The sequence below is a fragment of the Fukomys damarensis genome, unplaced genomic scaffold (genome assembly GCF_012274545.1).
Source record: "Fukomys damarensis isolate Sample0158 unplaced genomic scaffold, DMR_v1.0_HiC HiC_scaffold_30, whole genome shotgun sequence".
NCBI lineage: Eukaryota > Metazoa > Chordata > Mammalia > Rodentia > Bathyergidae > Fukomys > Fukomys damarensis.
Window position 1 is genome coordinate 66,214,890 of NW_022900942.1, and position 20,540 is coordinate 66,235,429.

General features: G+C 47.7%; 1 protein-coding gene across 8 annotated transcripts in view; it reads left to right on the forward strand.

The window, feature by feature from the left end:
• Positions 1–20,540, forward strand: part of Ptprm (protein tyrosine phosphatase receptor type M) — a 608,602-nt gene that overhangs the window by 522,378 nt on the left and 65,684 nt on the right. For all 8 annotated transcript variants that reach the window (XM_033757448.1, XM_033757447.1, XM_033757449.1 and 5 more), the window contains 2 exons: positions 4,773–4,849; positions 8,927–8,963. In XM_033757448.1, the coding sequence (XP_033613339.1) occupies positions 4,773–4,849; positions 8,927–8,963 (114 nt within the window). The remainder of the gene's footprint in view (positions 1–4,772; positions 4,850–8,926; positions 8,964–20,540) is intronic.

Consider the following 20,540-nt stretch of genomic DNA (forward strand, 5'->3'; position numbering starts at 1 on the left):
CTTGCAACCAGAAGCTTGTGTCCCCACCCAGGCCACAACACAGCCCCCTCCTAACCCCATTCTGCTTCTGCCTCTCTGCATTTGTCAGCTCCAGGCACCTTGGAAGTTGATTCCTATAGAATCGGTCCTTTTGTTCATGTCTGGCTTATTTCCTGTGTCATAGTCATGGCGAATTTACAGCACACGTGTTACTGTGTTTTTCTTTTAAGACCAAAGATGCCGATGTGTGAGTTGTTTCTTTTAAACCAAAACCTCGGTGTTAAGGTTTAAGTGTAGTGTTGGCACTTTGTAATAAATGAGTTTGGGGCTGCAGTTGGCACTACTCTCTGAAAGGTTCACTTGCCATCACTGCTGGGTTGCGATTTCTTCGAGGCGGACTTGTCAGCAGACTGTCCTGAAGCAGGCACTCAAACCACCAGCCAAGTGCACAGCGCCACCACCGATAGCCCGAGACGGCCCCAGTAGCCCCGTGTTCATCCCACCACACCCCTTCTTCCTCAGGAATACACCTCATGACACTGTCACAGGGACAGTCTTTATTCTTTGTTTTCCTGCCTTAGGTGCCCAAGAAGAATACAGCATCCCCACAAACACAAGCCACACATACGATTTTTATATTCTCTAGTAGCCATGCTGAATAACAAAAAGAAATGAAGTTAATTTAGTAGTATATGCTATTTGAGCCACTATATCCTAAACATTAATATGTCAGTGCCAATCAATGTAAGAATTATAAATGAGAAACTTTACCTGCTGCCCGTCTTACCAAGTCTCCAGTATGGCAGCCTCTAGCACCATGTAGCTATTTAAATTTAAACACGTTTGAAGTTCAGTTCCTTTATCACTTCAGCTGCATTTCACATGCTCGGAAGCTGTACCTGCATAGCAGCTGCTGGACTGGATAGACAGATACTGGCTGTTTCCACCAGTACAGGAAGTGCTACCAGAGGACACTGGCACCCACCCTTCTTTGACTCTCTGCTTTTTTATCTTGTTCACCTAATGTTTATTGCATTCACTCAGGTTGCCATTGTAACTATATCTTACTGCCTTCCATTACTAAATAGCGTTCTGCTTTATCAGGTGGTTGATATTTTGCAGTTGTAGGCGTCTTGCTGTCACCGTCACGTGTGTGTACATAAAGATGTATACACCTTCCGTCTCCCCGCTGCTGGGCCACAGGGTGTGGTGTTTTCAGCTTCATGGCATAATAGCACATTGCTTTCCACCATGTTTGCGATAATTTCAGCTTCACCACTAGCATCCATTGGTGAGTCAGAACTCCAGTCCCGCACCTGTAGTTGCTGATGTCACTGCTCAGTTGGGAGTGTGGTAGCATCTCGTCATGAGTGAGCTGGGCTTTTCCATTTATTTGCAGACATGACAAGTAGGCACACCAGCTGCAATTGGATCCCCGGGAATTGGGCAGTATGGCCCTGGAAAGGGGTTGTGGGGGACATTCTATGTATATATGACATGGTATTTGACCACAAGATGTGATAGTCTGGTACAGTCGACTTTTTCAAAGAAGGAGAGATTGTATCATGCATATAAAGACAACAGGCTCCATCTCTGTAGGAAATATAGTGGTATCTTGCTTCATGAACTGAACTTGTTCCACAGTTCTGAAAAAAGATGGCTGTATTTGTTTTCCTGTTGTGTGGGAAAGATGGCCACAGTAGTGTTTATTACCTGATGCAGAGTTCACAAACAAAATTCCGCCAAACATTGCTGTTTGTGAACCCCGTTGTTGACAAACAGACGAGTTTGTGAACCAGAGTTCTACTATATTCTGTATTGTGTGTCTTCTGGAATTCACCATCATGAGGAAATTAAGAGCAATTAATTCTAGAGAAGTAACAGTCAAGTAAAACTCGGGGGATGATGGAGTGAACAGAACAGTAGAAGCTGATGGGGAAACTATTCACAGCTCCCATGTATAGAAGATGAGAATTCGGTCTCGTCAAAAATCGAAGTCCCTGAAGAGAAGGTTTCAGAACACCTTGAGAAGCCTATGGATGGTGAATCACAGGGCACGGGCAGCACTTTTCCTGAGGTTCTAAGAGAAAGTGAATGAGGAAGAATTCTAACCAGGTGTGCAGTATGTCCCAAAGACAGGCCTGCTTCTGCCACCTGGAAGGCTCTGTTGTGTAGCCTGCCTTCCTCTGAACTGTGCAGGGGTGGCCCAAATCTGCAGGAAGATAAACCAAGTCTCCCTTCCTAGGAGTCTCGTGTGCAGAGCAGCTGTGATCCTCAGCTTGAATGGTTTCCCCAGTGGGCCTGCTGTGGCTCCCTCTGGACTAGCTGTGTGTGTATGTGTGTGTTTGTTTGTGTGTGTGTGTATGTGTGTTGTGCTGGCATTCCTCACAAATACAAAAGCTGTAGCCAACTCATGTCCATTGTACCAGCATGTGCCTCCCCAGACTCAGCACAGACAAAACGTGGGTTACAGGGAGGGGCCACTGGTTTTAAGTGAAATGTGTTTGGGGAAGCTATCCCTAGAGTGGGTCAGGCCAAGGGAGCATTCTGGCTGCATGTGGATCTGTTCCCGGGGTGGCTGTCATGCTGTTGCATACATGATCTATGAAGATGGCAAGGAGGGGTATGTAGGAGCCCGTAGGAGTGCACGTGTGGGGACAGCCAGTGGCATTTGCCTATCGCTGTGTGTAAGGATTCTCCACCCTCCTTATGTGTATTATTTTAGTGCTCACAGTAATTCCACAAGGAAGGCACTGCTCTTCCCCATTCTCAGAAAAGGAAACTGAGGCACAGAGGGATGAAGTCACTTTCTGAAACCACAGGAGGGGGCCTCACCCCCGGCAGGGGTTGTGCCCCACCCTAGAGCTCGCTCATGGAAGCACGTCCTTCTCTTGAGCAGGCCGGAAAGATGCTGCTTCTGCTAACTTCTTCCTCTAGATACTCTGGCCTGCTTTTTAACAAGATTTCTCATAAAGGCCCCGCTCACTGTGAGGCTCTGACGTGAAATAATCTGCCTGCCACGTGAAGTGAAGCAAAGTTAGAAAATTGACACCAATTTCCTTCTGCCTCCACTGCTGATGGCAAACAAAACATTCAACAGGAGGGTGAACATCCGCAACCGCAGGAAACTGTGGCTCCTACCTGTTAGCCCATCTGGCCAGGAAACTGGTCAACACTCAGGCAGAAGAGCCATCATCTGCATCTCTGCCCTGCTCATTACCACCCACTAACCCAAGGGAAATGTTGGGTACAGTTAGCCTTAGGAAACACTAAGTTCTCTAGCAGGCCCTCTTCCTGCCCAGTGGTATTGGGGAGACGTTTGCAGGTCTGGTCACCTGGCTCTCCTCGAAAAGCTCAGGAGCTTCCCTTTCGTGGGAGCTCGCTCTGATCTCTTCTACATGTTGGGTTTCCGTGTATGTTTAAAGGAAAGTCTCCACCACTGCAAAGAACATGAATTTAAAATTGTGTGTGTGTGTGTGTGTGTGTGTGTGTTAGGAATGGAACCCAAGATCTTAAGCATGCTAGACAAGTATTCTATCAATGAGCTATGCATCTAACATCAAAAGTAATTTTCAAAAGGATGTAATTTTTCAAAAACCAAAAGGTTTACTTGTAATATATTTAAGACATTTAAGATAAGGGGAAATATACTATGTTCCAGGCCCTAATCTTGTGGTGAAGAGTGGATGACCCCTGCCGTTCTGGAGCTTTTAGCACTTTTCCCTTATAAAATATAGATTTGCTTCGAAGTCACAGAGCTGTCTCGATAGTATTTGTGAAGGAAATTTTCCACTCAGGAAATAGTGTAGCTATTAGCATGTTTATGCCCCTGGTATACAGCTCACTCTGTGTCAGACATCGTGGTTGGCAGTGCACATCTTCATCCTGAAACAGACCCTTTCCTGTCAAGCTCTCCATCCCCTCCTCCAGGGCAGGAGGCCAAGGCCTTACTGGCTGGCTTGCATCACAAACCTGTGGGCAACAGCATTGCTGTCACCTGCGGGCATCATTGGGCACAGAAAGAAGGCTTAGAGAATTCCTGGGCAATCCCAGCAGGACCGTAGGCTGGGCCAGTGACCATCATGTATAAGGCAGATGTCATAGGCAGCCTGCAACACCCCAGGGCATTATGTGAGTCAGTGAAGTTGTTCAAACTTCAGTTCAAAAAATAACTTTTGGGTCACAGGACTGCATGTACATCTCCAACTTTTTCCAATGCTATGTGTAATCAATGACCAAATAACAGGCTAATGAGATTTCCTATGAAAGCCAAAGAATTATAAGTCCTTCCAAATATTAACACCAAAGTAAGAAGTTTAGAGGATGTCTGATATTTAATTCCTCTTTGTGTTGGTGAGCTTTCTATTACTGTAACAAAACACGTGACAGAAATAAACCTAAAAAGAAGTGAAGGCTATTTTGTCTCACACTGCTTGAAAGAAGGATTCTAGACCGTAATCAGTAAACCTTACTGCTTTGGGCCTGTGGCAAGGCTGCACATCACAGTGGAAGCACCTGATGGAGAAATCTGCTTACCTCAAGGCAGCCAGGAAGCAAAGAGAAGGGGCAGAGTCCCAACATCCTCTTCAGGCCACGCCTCCAGCGACCTCACTTCTTTCCACCAGGACCAACCTCCCACAGTGCTACAGGCAGGGACCAGGCCTTTGGGGACCACTGAAGACCCCAATGCCAGCAAATTTTAGATAAGCGAATGTACGGATGGTCTCGGAGTGGTGTGCAGAACATCCTGAGCGATGGCCTTGGTCAGTGACTGTTTTCTTTTTCCTCTGCAGATGATCACTCCCGGGTGAGGCTGCAGACGATTGAAGGGGACACTAACTCAGACTACATCAACGGGAACTACATCGATGTGAGTATTTTGGAACGGTCGTTATCTGATCGTTGTGACGTGCATCACCAGATTGGGCGTCTGCTGTGAGACTAGTGGACGTGTGTCAGACTCAGTCTGAAAACGAACAGGCCAGCCCCATCCCCACAGAATATCTCGGTGACTTCTCTCAGTCAGCCTGCGTGTGGATAGATTCCTCTGTAGCCCCTACCCCTTTTTGGCATTTCATGCTTCTATGGACTAAGAAAATATTTCTATTTCTTTGTCAACAACTTGTAATTATTCAACACTCTTAAAAAATCTGCTTGCATATTAATAGGACAAAACTCTCTAATTCCTAAAGCAGTGATTTGCAATCTCTTATCATCAGTTTACTTTTAAGTTGCCTTCAAAGTCGTCTGCAGCTGTTCTTCAGGACTTCCAGCACAAGCAAGACATGTCATTAAATATGTAGGCTGCTTAATTATTGAAGATGGCCTCTTTGTTCATTCTGCATCACGTTAACTTAATGTCTTACATTAGGATAAATTCTTCAGGAGACAGCATGTTTTCAGTTGAAAGAATGAATGAAGTCAAAAGTAGCCTGAAAAATGAAGGGGAAGTTGTAGTTCCCTCCTAGGCCTGAGCCTCCATTAAACAGATTGCAGCTTTCTATGGTTCCCAAGACACATGGCTGCCGAGTCCGTGGGGACTGCTAGGAATTAGCTTTGCACATGTACAAGTCAAGCATCCCTAATCCCCAATTCCAAATGCTCCCCAATCTGAAACTTTCTGAACACCAATAAAGTGCCACAGGTGGCAAATTCCACACCTGACCTCCTGTGAGGGGTCACAGACAAAACCCAGGTGCACACACACTGCTTACTCAGTGTCCCCACGAGAAAATGAGTCCTCCAGCCCCTTCCACTATGGTACACAAACTTCATTTCATGCACAAAATTATTAAATGACCTCCATCCAGCCTATGTGTATGCAGTGTACAGGAAGCAAAAACAAACTCTGTGTTTAGATATGAGCTCCACTCCAAGGTATCTCATCTATTCTAAAATCTGGAATCCAGAATTCTGGTCTCAAGCATTTCAGATAAGGGATTTGCAACATATGTATGGGTTGTTTATTTTCTTGGTTGACTGTGACTCATGCTACTAAAAGTAACAAGCACCAGCATATCTAGGAGAGACTTACCTGAAAATGAGTATGAGCATATTATTCTTGGTGCTAGTTTCATTACAGATCTGTGGGTAGAGCCTGGGGATGATTATCGAAAGAATAGTTCATATTTTATTCATCAGTAAGGTCTCTGCACCTTTTCAATAATGGTCAAACCCTACCCATTGATGATACTGTTGTTTGCATCGAAGCAGAATTTCTCCGTCAGGCATACCGAGCATATCCTCCACTCAGAACCGTCCTCATCCCTCCATTCGTGAGAGTTCCCCAAGTCCCCACGACCTGGCACCTTCTCCTCACAGTGACAGGGCGGAGGCTGCATGGCCAGTGTCTTCTGCATCCCCTCTATGCCAGCTGTCGGTGTCCTCACTGCCCGCCCTGCTCCCCATGAGCCTGCTGGGCCCTTGAGCACAGAGACAGTGTCCTCCTCACCTTTGTGTCCCTGTACCTGGCACACACCTGGTGTGGGGAGTGCTTAGCAGATGTGTGGTACGTGACCCGCTGGAGGAGTAGGTGCTGTAGAGGACATGCTTTGTGCTAAACTTTCCACAGTGGATGTGTAGAGACGCAGAGGGCAGAAGACGTTTCATCCCAAGGAAGTAGCATGCACAAGACTGTGAAATAATGAAAATGTCCGGTGGTTGGGTGTTCGTTTTATCTCAGCAGAGAGGAGTCCATAACTCTGGTTCACGGGGTTGATAAGAGCTCCTGCAGCACCTGTTACGCGTCAGCACCATTCTAGGTGCTGGAGTTGTAACTGTGAACAATTCAGATTTAAAACAAATTAAAAACAGAAAACCCCTGATTTAATGGGGCCAGTGATCTAATTGGGAGAAATGAACAATAAGTAAAATAAGCTGGTTCCCTACAGTATCTGAGAAGTGGTGTGTGCTGCGGAGAAAGCGAAGTCGGGGTGTCGGTGCACCAGGCTGTGGGTGAACTGCAGTCTACAGTAGAGGGGCTGGAGTCTGAGTTGGGCCCAGGTTTGGGGTGCAGCTGTGCAGGTATACGGGAGGGTAAGTCCCAGCACAGGCCTTGCTCTAGAGCTCATCTGGTGCAATGAAGGAAAACAGACCGGCAGGCGGGTGTGGGTGGAGTGGTGAAAAGGATTACAGAGGGACAGGTGGGGAGGGAGAGGTCGGAGCCTGCGACTGTAACAGGTCAGTCAGTGGAGAGACTGCGCAGGAGGCTGGCTGCCCAGTGGAGACGGTGTGGCCGGTGCTCAGGGAGACCTGCTGGGCGGCTGTGAAAGCCACCTGAGAGGCGATGGTGGCTTGGCCACACTCTGCAGTAGGGGAGAGAGATGGGAGAATCCTCGTGTGCCACGCAGGCTGTGCCAGTGGGATTTCCTGGGAGGTTGGCCTCAGAATGTGAAAGGAATAGAGGACCAAGGATTCCTTGAAGAGATGGAATGACTGTTTTCTCACAAGATGACTTGGAGGAGCAAATTTGGATGTGCAAAAAGGAAATGAGCTCAGGGTTAGATGTATTAAATGTATGTTAGACATCTGAGGGGAAGTGTTGGCAACTGACACACACTAACATCTCAAGGGAAAAGTCCAAGCTGGAGATAAGAGTATAGGACGCATGAGGATCCAGATGGAATTGAAGCCGTGGGACTGGGTGAGGTGGCCAGGAGAGTAGTGTGGGTGGAGGGAAATGCTAAGAGCTAGACGTGCCAGTGTCATTGTCAAGGGGAAGGGAAAGACCCAACCAGAGAAACTGGGGATGGGTGGCCAGGGAGGGAGGCAGGAAGAGAACCAGTAGGGAGTCGTTTCCCTGCACCACGCGGAGGGGAATCTGAGGGGATCCATTGTATTCATGCAGGTGAACAGGTCAGGTAAGGAGGACTGAGCAGTGACTGGTGGCCCTCTCTACACTGTGAGCAACTTCATTTAGCAAAGGTGTCTTTCCTGTCTGTGCAGCACTGTATTAGGGACTGGACAGATACAGCAAATCAGGCAGATGAAGTTCTTGCCCTTGGGAGATGTACGAGGTAACAGGAAATGAGCAGTTGTCTGCAGTCCTACCCAGTATTGGTCACAGTGCTATCATTTGAGACCTACAGTGCGTCAGTTGAATAAAAGAATGTTTGTGTTTGTGGTTCATTGCTGCTGTCTTGCTTTTAAGAGCAAAAATAACCTAACAGATTCACATTTAAATTCTCTGAGAAATCTGTGTTTCTTCCCCAGTTTCTCTCTTCTGTTTTCCATCTAGCTTTGGCACAGTATCTAGGAGAATCTTAGGGCAGAGTGGAAAGTATTGAGGGTCATGATGATTTAATGAGTTGGTGGGTGCAGCGTTCCCTACGTTGGCTTTAGCATTCCCAGATATTTATCGTCCAGTTTCCTTGCTGCCTGCTTTCTCTTCAGCACCACATTTAATCTTTCCTGTTTCTCACAAGGTCATAATGACAGGAAGAGGTCTGCAGAATTTCCACCTCCTTTGCAGCCCAGCCTCCTGTCGCGGTATTAGCAGTGTTCAAGGATGGTCCTGAGTGTTACTATTGATGTAACTGTCTGTACCGATGTGACAGAGTATGGGTTAAGTCCCTGGCACGTTGCCAGTGACATCCCAAACACAAATGGAATTCTGTTGCCCCTGCCAGCCCGTTTGCACCTTAGTCAGAGTGGTGGTTATGTTATTTCAGCAGATTCATAAGCTGTTAGCATTCATTGCTCATCCAGCGTCTCATAGCTGTTGGAGTGTGATGGAGTTTTTCAGACCTCCGGCAGCAGCAGAGCGGCTGCAGTTGACGCACCCCTGCTCATTAAGAGAAACTCATTGGTCTCCACTCTGGCAGTGAACTTTCAAACAGTGTGACTGTCAGCGTTTGTGTGCATGTTCATTTCTGCAGACGTGGCCTCTGTCCTCTGTGCTACTTATTGATTTTAAGTTTATCAGATATTCTTTCTCATTTATTTTCAGGGCTATCATCGACCGAATCATTACATTGCTACCCAAGGTAAGTTTATCTCAGCTTCATTGTCTTCCCTGGTTGCTTACTCGCCATTCTCTGTCGTCATGCGCCTGCTCCACCCTCCCTGCAGAGGGTGCTGTGCCTGCAGTTCCCTACTGCTCTGCCCATCGACCCTCATACCCTCATTTCCCATCAGAAATTCTGCTGCTGCAACCATTTAGCTAGAACTTCACATCGAGATCGTTAGAAGGAATATGTCCATCAGTTCATCACTGAATTTAATCTACCTCGGGAAGGAGTCTGATATTTGCAAATATAAATATGCACACATCCATTCCATAAATACGTGCTGACTGCTCTCTGTAGAAAGAACAGTAATTGCTCCTGGGAGCTGAGTTGGAACCAGCTACCAGCTCCTTTTCACAATGGTGTTGAAGGGAAGATACAAGATGATCTGTATGTAATTGGGTGGCTGCAGACCTGGTCAGTGCCACAGAAAATGCAGCTACAGTTTTAGGGGAGTTGGGAGGAGATTGCTTTCTCCTGGGAAACGGCTGCTGTCAGGTGCGATGACCCAAAGCAGCCTGGCGACAGAATTGAGAACCTCTAAATGACAAGACAGCACAAGCAAAGATGTCTTTGTCACTTCCCTCATTGTTGGACAAAGTTCCCTCCACAAATTACAGGTGGAGGGGTTTATTTTGCTTACAGTTTCATTGGGCGGACTCCATGGTCTCCTGGCTCCAGAGCAGCATGGTGAACAGGTCAGGACAGGGGAAGGCTGCTCACACTGTAGTGGTCAAGAAGTGCAGAAAGGAAGGAGTTCACAAGAGAGAAGCTATGGTCCCCATGATCCAGCCACTTTCCTAAAGCCCTGAGCTTTTGGAAGCTCTCTGAGCACACGAGAGTTCAGTAGGGACCTTCGTCACCTAAACCATGGAAGGTGAGGAGCAGCAGGTAGGTATTTTGGCTAAAGGAGCCCAAAAGAAAACTAGAGCAAACGTTGAGAAAGCTCATGTCAGTGGTTTTCCTGTAATCTGTACTGCCCGTGAAGCAGGTCATCTGTGAAGAGTAAGGATTCCAAGAGAGGCAGGGCTTAGTCAGATGAGCTGAAGAAGTTACACAGCAGCTGCGATGTCCCCGTCAAGCTGGAGGAGCCCACGATCTTCCATCCGATTGTGTCATTTCCAGTCACATATTTGTGTTTGTCGGCTTTCTGTGACTGTAACCAAATATGTGTGGTGCTCATCTTGCAAAGAGGAAAGGTTTGTTTGGGCTGACAGTTCTGGAAGTTTCAGCCCATGGCCACTTGGCCGCGTCAGTTTGGACCTGTAGCCCCACAGTAGATGGCAAGAATGGGTGGCAGGGGAAGCTGTTCATTTTGTGGCAAAAAGACAAAGGAAAAGAAGGGTGGGAATCCCAGCGTCCCCTTTAAGGGCACAGCCCCAGTGACCTAAGTAAGACCCCCATCACCTCCCAACAGAACCTGGGGACTGAGGCTTGGACTGAGGCCTTTGAGGGGCATTCCAGATCCACATCATATCAGCCTTAAGCCTTAACCCCAGAAACAGCACAGGGAAATCAAAAGGTTGCGACCCCGCCCCCCAAAGGCCAGGGTTTAGTGGGAGTGGTGCATAATAGGAAGTGAAGAGCGAGAGAGTGGAGCATTCCAAGAGAATCATGATCTGGGAGGTCAGAGGTTTCCAGGACGCCTTGGGAGAGGAGAGCGCTATGGATGGAGGCCAGGCTCGGTTGACAAGTGCCAGGTAGAAGGGCTGTGGCAGCCAGGAATCAGGATTTCAGCTCATGGAGCAGCACTGCCCATTAGAACGCTCTGCAAGGGCAGAAGTGTTCTTTAGCTGCTCTGTCCAGTGTGGTAGCCACCAGTCACGTGTGTGTGCTGTGTGCACTCAGCCCTTGGTATCTGCAAGTCCCATGTCTGCAGTTCATGCAACGCAACATAGAAAATACCAGGGGAGAGTGCGTCCATACTGAACTTGTGTAGACTTCTATTATCAGTGTTCCTTAATCGACACAGTTCAGTAGCCATTTGCATAGCATTTACATTGCATTAGGGATTAGAAATCACCAAAGAGAGTCTAAAGCACACAGAAGGATGTGCATAGAACCTATGCAGGCACTACCCTCTGTATATCAGAGACTTGAACATCTGCAGATTTCATATCCTCAGGGGTCCTAGCACCAGTCCTCCAACGATGAGGGATGACTGTACCTGAAATACAGTTAATGCGAACAAGGAACTGAATCTTAAATTTTAATATCCATGTAAGTAGCTACATGTGGCTGTTCCCTAAGGTAGTGTTGGACAGTGAGGTGTTGGGTGTGGCTGTGGTGGAGACACTGGCATCGTGCCCTGCCTAGTGTCTGCTGCTATACCAAGAGCCTGGGAGGCAACACCCAGAGTCCAGGATCTCATGTCACCACTACGGACTCTGCTCCTGGGCCCAGATGACCTGGTTGACCTCCAAATGCCGCCACCCACCCTGACGTGAAACCAGTAATGGTTTCTTCCAAGGCCACTTTGCTAGCCAGGTGCAGTCTTCTGTGGAGAGTCAGTGGGAACGTGAGCAAGGCAGGTCCTACCCAGAAGCCACCGGGATCTTCACAGAGCACAGCCTGGCCCAGGGTCTCACATTGGGGGTGGTGCAAGGACTTCTGTTTCAAACTGGGGCACCTCTGGATCCTGCTGCTGCCAGACTGAACACATCAGTGCCTCCTTTAGAGGGGCACCTTGTTAGTTCTCGGAGCTTTAAAAAATTCTAAAACAATCATCATAACATCTGGTTTAGTACATTTGATCATAATTTGGAATTAGCCTTTTATTAATATTAAATGCATGTGATAAATTAATTGTCAAATATCCAAAATACTTGTGAGTTTCTGATGTATCCAGGAACCTGATTAACAACCCATGTTTTCCTGGACGGTGTGAGCGTAAAGTTAAATCCTATTTGAATTTTCAGCAACTGAGAACCTCTAAATTAACACAACTAAACATCCAGCAGAGGGAGAGATTGAAACCCCCAAAATCTATGTGTGGCCCTTCAGCAGGCTTCCGTTAGTCAGTTCTCTCCTGGGGTAGTTTCCACTCCAAACACCGTTACAGTCCCTTTCTGCGGCTTTAGCTTGCATGACGCATAGCTGCTCGGAAGGCCTCTTCGGCAGTGTTACTGAGCGCACACATGTGCAGAGCGGCAGAGCAACAGGACTGCTAGTCTGCCCCGACAGAGACGGGCATGCCCGGTGCCCTATTCTCCCCACCACACAACCTTTCCCCCGCAGGGTGGACTGCGTGTGACTCTTAAGTCCGCAGCATTTACATCACTGCTGTTGGCGCAGGTGAAGACAAAAAATGAACTAATATTTTTAATCTAACACCAGTGGAGACTATATAGCTCAGATCAAAGTTTACATTTAGACTATGACATTCAGATTAGAATGCTCAAACCTCTCTTCTGACTGATGCCACAGTTGTCGTATAACTACTGCCTCAGTGGTCCATTGATGAAGACGGCTGATGATGCAGTCATCGCCATGGTCAGGTGGAAGGTGTCCCAGAGTCCCATCATTTGGAAAAACATGAGCAGCCCATGCTGAGAAGCCAGCAGAACAGCTGAGATGGCTAAGAGCTTGGTGCAATTTTTAAATCTCTTCTTGCTCTTTCTTTGCTCTTTTGCACTGAGTTAATTCTTTAAAAATCTATTCACAGCCGGCACCTACAAAACTACCTGAATGGTCCAATTTATGACCAATCTTCTTCCCAAGAGATAGTAATATACAGATTTTCACCACATCCCTTTGATACAGTGGCCATATCATGAATTTATGTATCAAGTCTCTTCTCAGCTCTCTCAAATCTATTGATTTCTCTACCAGCCCCTCACTTTGACCTTTGATGAGAATGGTAATATTTCTGCAAATTGCAGAACTTCCACGCAAGCCCAATCTGTTGCCTTTTCAGGATGCTCTTCCTGTCTCCCCTGTGCTGCTCTTTTCAGTCCATGGCCTGACATTAGCATCATCACATCTGAATGACCAGACTTTAATCCAGTTGTAACACTCGGGATTTATGACTTAGCGGCAAAGGAAGTCGGGTCTGTTACTTTGTCCTTGGAGCCAGGCAGAGCTGGGCCTCCACAGACATGGCCAGGGCAGGGGCTGTGCTGAGTGCAGGGAGCCCAGAGCTGGTCTACTTCACACTCACAACCCTACACCAACCCTGCAGGAAGGCGCGGCCCCGCCCGTCACAGTCATGGTGGTGCACAGTGTGCAGCCAGAGCAGGTTCTTTTTATTGTTTGGTTTCAGGTTTGAAACTGACTTTGAATCACTTCTCGGCCTTTTGGCTAAGATCAGGTGAAACTGACTTTGAGGGTTCAGCTTTCCACAGCTCAGAGAGCTGATGCCATGAAAACATTGTGAGTCTGTGAGCACCAAGTCCGTCTTCTACAACTCTTCCTTTTTTTTCCCCAGCATTTGATATTACTATTTTTTAATTTTGTGGCATATTTTTATTTTTCACAGACGTAACTGTAGGCGTGTACAGCACACAGTGTAAGATTCGGTGCATGCATGCAGAGGGAAGTGTTCAGATCAGGACGACTGGCGGATCTGTCACCGCAGATACTTATCTCTTTGCGTTGGGCACATTTAAAATCCTCTCTCCTTTAAAATGTCCAGTTGTTGTCAACTAGAATTATCCTACTGCGCTACAGAACGGCCCAAGCCATTCCCCAGAGCGAGCCCTTCCTGAGCCCTGCCGGACGCCGGGCTTGATCCCCAGCACCAAGAGAATAAGAGGCTTCTCCTCATCCCCGGTGCCTGGCCCCCTCCAGCAAGCCTTTTCCAGAGTCCTCCGTGCCTGGAAGGCCCCCGGAGAGGCTCAGGCCCAGCTGTCTCTGTGCTTGTGCCCCCGATCTGCCCCTCTGCCACACTGTCAGTCTCTCCTGAAGTGACTCCAGGACGCAGCCCTGCCATGTGAGTCGCAGCTTTCCTCACCACAGCACAATAGAAAAGTGAATTTGCTGTGATACGGCCCTGGGGGAAAACACTTCTTAATGAAAACTGTCTTAAATGTCACAACTTCCAGTCCAGACCAGAGACTCAATCCTCTCGGCCCCCCTGGATCGGGGGCCACTCTGTCCTTCTCTTTCTGAGTCGGGCTAGTGTGACAGCATCACCTGGGGTTCTGATCTGAGCCCGGGTCTCGCATGTTCCCCAGTGTCTCCTGAGTGTGTGGGTCACTCGAGGCAGCACCCTTACTCAGGTGTCACCTGGGCATATGGGACCCCTGTACTGTGTTCTCTGTAGGACTTTCCAGCCTGTGGTGCTCTTGACCCAGGGGTTCCCCACCTCTGGAAGATGGAGAGCCTCTTCCAGCAGCTGGCAGAGCCCAGAGAGCCTGTCCCCAAAAGGAAAACCTCCTGTGTACCATGTCCACTGCATTTTGTAGGCTTTCAGATGGTCCATGGACAAGAGCACACAGTCCCACTCATGGCCTATCTCCTGTCCTGTAGAACTCAGGTTAAGTGGGCTGAGGACTCTCCAGTAGTTCAAAGCCAGCCTGAGGTACATAGTGAGACCCTGCTGGAAAACCAAAATAAATAGAATTCAGGTTAAAAACCTCACATTGGTCAGAAATTTAAAGCTGTTTCGGGTAAAACAGAAAACATAGCCCTAATCTGCCTTTTTAGAAAAAAGGGCTTGCTTCTAGCCAGGCATGGTGTTGCTCACCTGTAATCCCTGCACTGTGAAAGGCTGGCACAAGAGGATTCCAAGTTCAAATCCAGCCTGAGCAACTTAGCAAGACCTTGACTCAAAAAGTAAAGAAAGAGCTGTGGCCGTATGTCAGAGTGAGGGCCCTGAGCTCAATCCCCAGTCCTGGAAATAACAACAATAGAATGCCTACTTCTTAGGAGTTAGAAAAAACAGTCATAGATTTCATTTTTATGACTATGTGAAATGTGTTCTTTAGAGCATCAAGATTTTTACCAATTGTAAGAAATTCTTCATGAAATGGATGCTGAGCTGAGTTTTCACCGAGTGACCTGCAGTAATATGCAGCTGTTTAACAGTTTGAGCTGTGCCCTTTGAGGCCGGGTCTGCCTGTTTGTCTCAGGCTCAGTTTTCCCACCTCTCTGTCATTATTTTGTATTTGTTCCCAAACATTTATGCCTCTGCTAGCTTTTCGATGATATTAGCATTTCTATTAAAAAACTGGAGGAGCTGTCACTGCCACTGACATTCCCATCTTAAGAGAAGCACTTACTAGCAATGGCACTTACACCACAGTTAGAAGGCTGAGCCTGGATTCACATGCTGCCGCAGAATAAGGCAGAACCCTGGTATTTGTTAAATCGTCGCCGTAACCAGGACAGTGCTTCCTGCGTGCCCAACTGTGTCCTACATATCCCACAGATAGGTATGATTAAATTATATAGTAACTCATCTTCTCCACGAATATGGGGATAGAGAAATGCTTGTCCTCAGTGTTATCTGCTCAGACACAGAGCCACGGAGCACAGAGCGGTGTTCATGGCAGGCTGCGGAGTTCCGGTGTTGGGTCCTATCCCCAGGCCCTGCTGCTATTGGATCAATTGTGTGTGTGTGTGTGTGTGTGTGTGTGTGTGTGTGGGGTGTGTGTGTGGGGTGTCAGTGTGTGTGTATGTGTGTGTGTGTGCGTGTGCCTGCGTGCGCGTGCGCGCGCGTGTGTGTGTGTGTGTGTGTGTGTGTGTGTGTGTGTGTGGGGTGTGTGTGGGGTGTGTGCCTGGCGTGAAGAGAACACCATGCGTATGTGAGCTACGCTCCTTTTGAGGGAAAGCAGTGCTTCCCTCAGGCCCTGGTCATGCGCCACGGCCCTTCCCACCATCAGCCTTTGGTGCTATGATGTTCATGGCCGTATTTGAGATGGTTGAGTGGCACTGGTGGGGGCCATGGGAATGGACAGAGAAAACCGGACACCAGGTCGCCCTTTGCCATGCAAAACAGAGCTCCCATCAGGTAGAACTGGGCACTGCCTGGCGGGGCTGCTGTGTCTGCAGCCACCTGAAGAGGGCGAGGCCTGGCAGAGGCTGCTTTGGGACCAGAGCATTGGAAGAAGAGTGGCCGAGTTCATTCCCAGCCACTAAGGGAGTCCCAGCCCTTGTAGGTGGCCGGCACGGTGGCGATGCGACCAGAGGCAGATGAGCGTGAGGGAGGTGCAGAGGGATAAGGGACGCATCTAGGTGTTGTTACAACCAGCGTCTGTGACCACTCGTCTCTCCACGCCTGTTGTAGGGACACTTCAGTACCACGGTCGGTAGGGGGCGCCCTGTCTTCAGAGGCGGCCCAGCCACAGTTTACCTGGCCTGTTAGCTCCGCGTTGACCCTGCTCGCAGAACCCCCCGTACACCTACAGGATCAGTTCTGCCCATCATCCGACTTCATCCATAACTTGCAAAAGAGAAACCTACAAACGTTTCCTCCAGAGACTGGCAGCTGGAGGCAAACATCACGAGAAAGTAATGGAATTGAAGGCTGATGGCGGAAGCGACTGCAGAGCTCGGCAGCGGAAAGCGCTCCGCCAGCTCAATTGTGTCTGTGCTGCTCTTCGTGCATGTACTGTGTGCGCTGTGGACAGTTTTAATAACTGCAGTGTACACTTTTCCAGCTCCAAATCCCCCTCCAGGCCTCTGGAGCAGTAAATAACAGGGCTTTGAATAGTTCACTTCGCTTTCCCAGGCAAGCCGCTCTGAGCTGAGGGTTCTGGGGCGCCAGTGTGAGTTCGACACGCTCTATAGAAAAGCTTTTGTCTGCTGCATTCTGGCCTCCAGATGGAGATGAACACTTGAAATTATTTCTCAGTAGAATCGAAAGAACTTTTTTTTTAAACCAGAATCTCAGCCTTCAGTAAACAAGTTCTTTTTATTCTTGCAGCACTGACGTAGTGCAGATTCCGTGGCAGCTCCTTGTTCTTCGGGCTGAGTTGTGCCGGCCTTGTCAGTGGGTTGTGCCATATGTTTTGGATTCTTTCGCTGTGTCCCACTTGGGCTGAGTACTTGATGAAAGGGAATGTTCTCTAGTCCCGTTAAACAGACTTTGGGAAAGTGGGATTTGTGCGCAAACAGTGACCGCACGCGAGGCAGAGGCTTCCGGCCACTGGGCCCACACTGTGCAGGCTCTGCCCGCATCGCCCCCCCATCAGTGGTCTTGCTAGACAGAATGGACAGCCACAGTGCACAGCTTGCCCAGAAACCCCGTGCGGTTGCTTCTCTTTGTTGGGTTACTTTCCAAAGATAGTAGCAGGCTCTCTTCATGAGGCATAATGATTGCATTCCTCCTGGGGATTCCTCCCCCACACTATAGAACCTAAACCAATGCAGAACAATTCAGAGACAGGCCTTGTCCTGTTATTAAGCAGGTGCCTGGTTTTATATTGTCTTAAAATCAGTACTTTTTATTTTTTTATTTTCAATTTGTTAAGTTTTACTTTCTTTGGATGTATTTTATGGGGTCCAGGGTATGTCTCCATACATGTATTGATTGTGGAATGGTCAAATCAGGGGAAGCCGCACACCATCACTTTGAATGTGCATCATTCCTTGTGGTAAGAACATTTAAACTCTATGTTTTAGCTGTTCTGAATATATAATACATACTCGTTGCAGTGTGAGCCACAGTAGTCAAGATATAAATGCCCATCGATAGATGAATGGATTTTTAAACAGTGGTGTACATATATACAGTGAGTACCATTCAGCCTTAAAAAAACCCAAAAGGAAATCTTTTCGTTTTGACTACATCAATATACGAAGAGAATATTATGTTAAGTGAAATAAGCCAGGCACAAAGACACAAATACCACAGGGTCTCACTCATAAGTGGGATCCAAAACAATGAAACAAATGCTTTTAAATTTTTAACAGGAATTTAGATGTGTGCCTCACTTAAAATTGAAAACCATAGATGCTTTTAGAGCCAGTAGAAACTTTTAAACTCTCAGTCTATCTTCCTTCTTTGTAGTTGAAATAGTGGGGATTTACAGCAGAAATGGATCTAGTTGAGCTTCATTCATGTATGTTGAAATGAATCCTATATGCAAAGTATACTGCGTGGACGAACACTCAATTTTACAGTGTGTGCAGTACTCACCTTAGAAGAAAACCAATATGACAAGACAGACTTATTCTCCTAATGAAGCCTTTTGTTCAGCAGAAAAGGATAGGGTAGGGGAGAGAGGGAGACAGACAGACAGGCAGACAGAATAGGGAAAGAATAGAGCTGAATTCCCATGTATGGTCCACTGTGCCAGCTTTCCTAGGCCTCCAGCACCATGGTCCCTTGCAGAACAAAACCATTGCTTCATAACTTGGTTTGTCCCTAACTGTTTCTGTGCACTACCAAGTGAGAGGCTGTGTCCAGGTGGGAGACATGACAGTGGCCCAGAATTACACAGTGCGGGGGTGTGTGTACGAAACAGCCCTCTGACAAGTTTGTGATTTTATGCAACACTGGATTCATGGAAGTCTTTAGATTCTTTTTCTTCTGTGTTTGTCAGGTGACAGACTGAGACCCAGTGTAGAGCTTGAGAACTTGTCCTGACTCTTCACCGTGGTCACAGTTTTAGACAAGTTTGCCCTGGCAGGAAGCACTCCGGGAGATTTCTAATACAAGTTACCTCTGTTTCTTATCTTATCACTTAGAAGTTTGCTGTTGGCAAGTTGCTAGTGCTAATGCCCTGCACTGCCATTGAACATTCAAGATTGCTGTGCCGGCCTGTGTCGGGGGATCCAATTTATCTCTATTTTATTCATTTATTAGATTTATTCTCTTTTCTCTTAAATAAAAGAGAGGCCCACTTGTGTACTGAGGGAAGCTTAATTAAAGAAGATGGAGTCTAATGAAAACTTTTATTTCTCTGGCACTAGCTCCCAGAGCATATGAATATAGATTTTCCCCTCCACTTTACTTCTCCTTGACAGAAGCAGCCAGGTCCTTTGTGTCGCCGAACCCTCCATTCTGGAAGCCGCCATTCTTTTTTCCCCTTGATCTCCCTCTTTCTGTTCCCATCTCCCCAGCAGTCTCGGGCTGAGTTCTCTTTGGAGACCAGCGCTGATGAGCACCTCGCGCACAGCCAGAGGGAGGCTCTCGTGCTATGGACACAGATCTCTGTCCTGCGCCCCGCTCCCGAGCCTCAGAGGCCTTCTCCTGCTCCCCCTACACGCTGTCCCCCAGCCTTCCAGGGATCGAGGGCCAGAGGTCCCTGCAGAAGCAACGTGTCATGAGCCGATTGTCAGCATGCGCTACCCACCATGCCTTTTATTCATCCCTCCTCCCGAGATTCTCATTGGTGACCTAGACTTGAGCCACACACTCGCATCTGATTGGTCTGCCTGCACCAGCCTGCTTCCCAGTCTAGAATAGCAGAAGCCTTTGCATCTCCAACGTTGTGGTGTCCCTGCAAGCGGAAGCTGTTTGTGTGACGATATGGAAGCATGATTCTGGTGGAGCAGGGCTGAATGTAATCCAGATAATGGTTGGCCAAAGTGGGTGAAGCCAGAAGAGCTGTGAAACATTTCGATTCCAAGTGCGAGTCATGTTAGGAGTTAGCCTGTTAATTGATTTCACTCAAATATCCCTTGGCTTATGCAGCATGCTCACAGTCAGATCTTGAAGTCTAGCCCTACAAATCTTTCTAGTGTAACAGTGTTTAGTAAGTAGGCTAAGACTGCCACCCTGAGAGGAAATAGACAGAGTTAGATGACCCAGGCTAAGGCACCAGCTCCGCAGGAGACCTGTCAATCATTTCTGCTACAGTTCTCACAGTTAGCATTATAATCCTGCAGATTCTAAAGACACATCTCTCAGTAGCAAAGAGATGGTTCAGGCTTTTATCAAAGCATAGTGTATATCTGTATAGTTATAGGAGAGCTAATACATTCTGCACATTTTAATGCCTCCTTCCAGAAGGATATATCCAAGGGAACCACCTAAGTTTTCACCAACATCTTGCACTCCCTCCTGATGTACAAAGATCATCATTATTGTGAACTTTCAAACTAAAGGTGACCATGGTTTGGGAAGACTGTGAGCTGTATCATAAGCTGGGAGACGCAGATTTTGCTGCAGTTCTGCAGTCTGGCAGAAACTGGCCAGGTGTGACTGTTCCAAAGGTTGGTGGGACTGTACACATGATGACATCGTGAGTGTAAACACCCACTAGTTCTGCTCAGCAGCCTTCATCTCAAGCAGTTTCTGGGATAGGAATTGCATGGGGATGTTTTAGAGAGGTGCTTTGGAAGACTTAAGAAAAAGCCACTGGAGAATAACACACTGCTGAGACACAATCCTCTGGGAAAGAGAGTAGTAATGACAGAGGAGTGGAGGGAGGTGGATGGAAAGCGTGGTCCCGGGCTTGCTCCTGCACCCTGTCACTGGGTGGGCAGACTCAGCAGGTGCCATCTTCTGCTTGCCTAGAGGTTGACCAGGTGTCTGAACATGGTCAGTGGGCTGAGCTGTAGGAAGTCTCTACAGGCCACTCCTGAGATGACTTTCATGCACCAAAGTACCTGTGAGACCAGGGGGGCTGGTCCCCCTAGGGTGAGGCTGTAGGAAATCTCTACAGG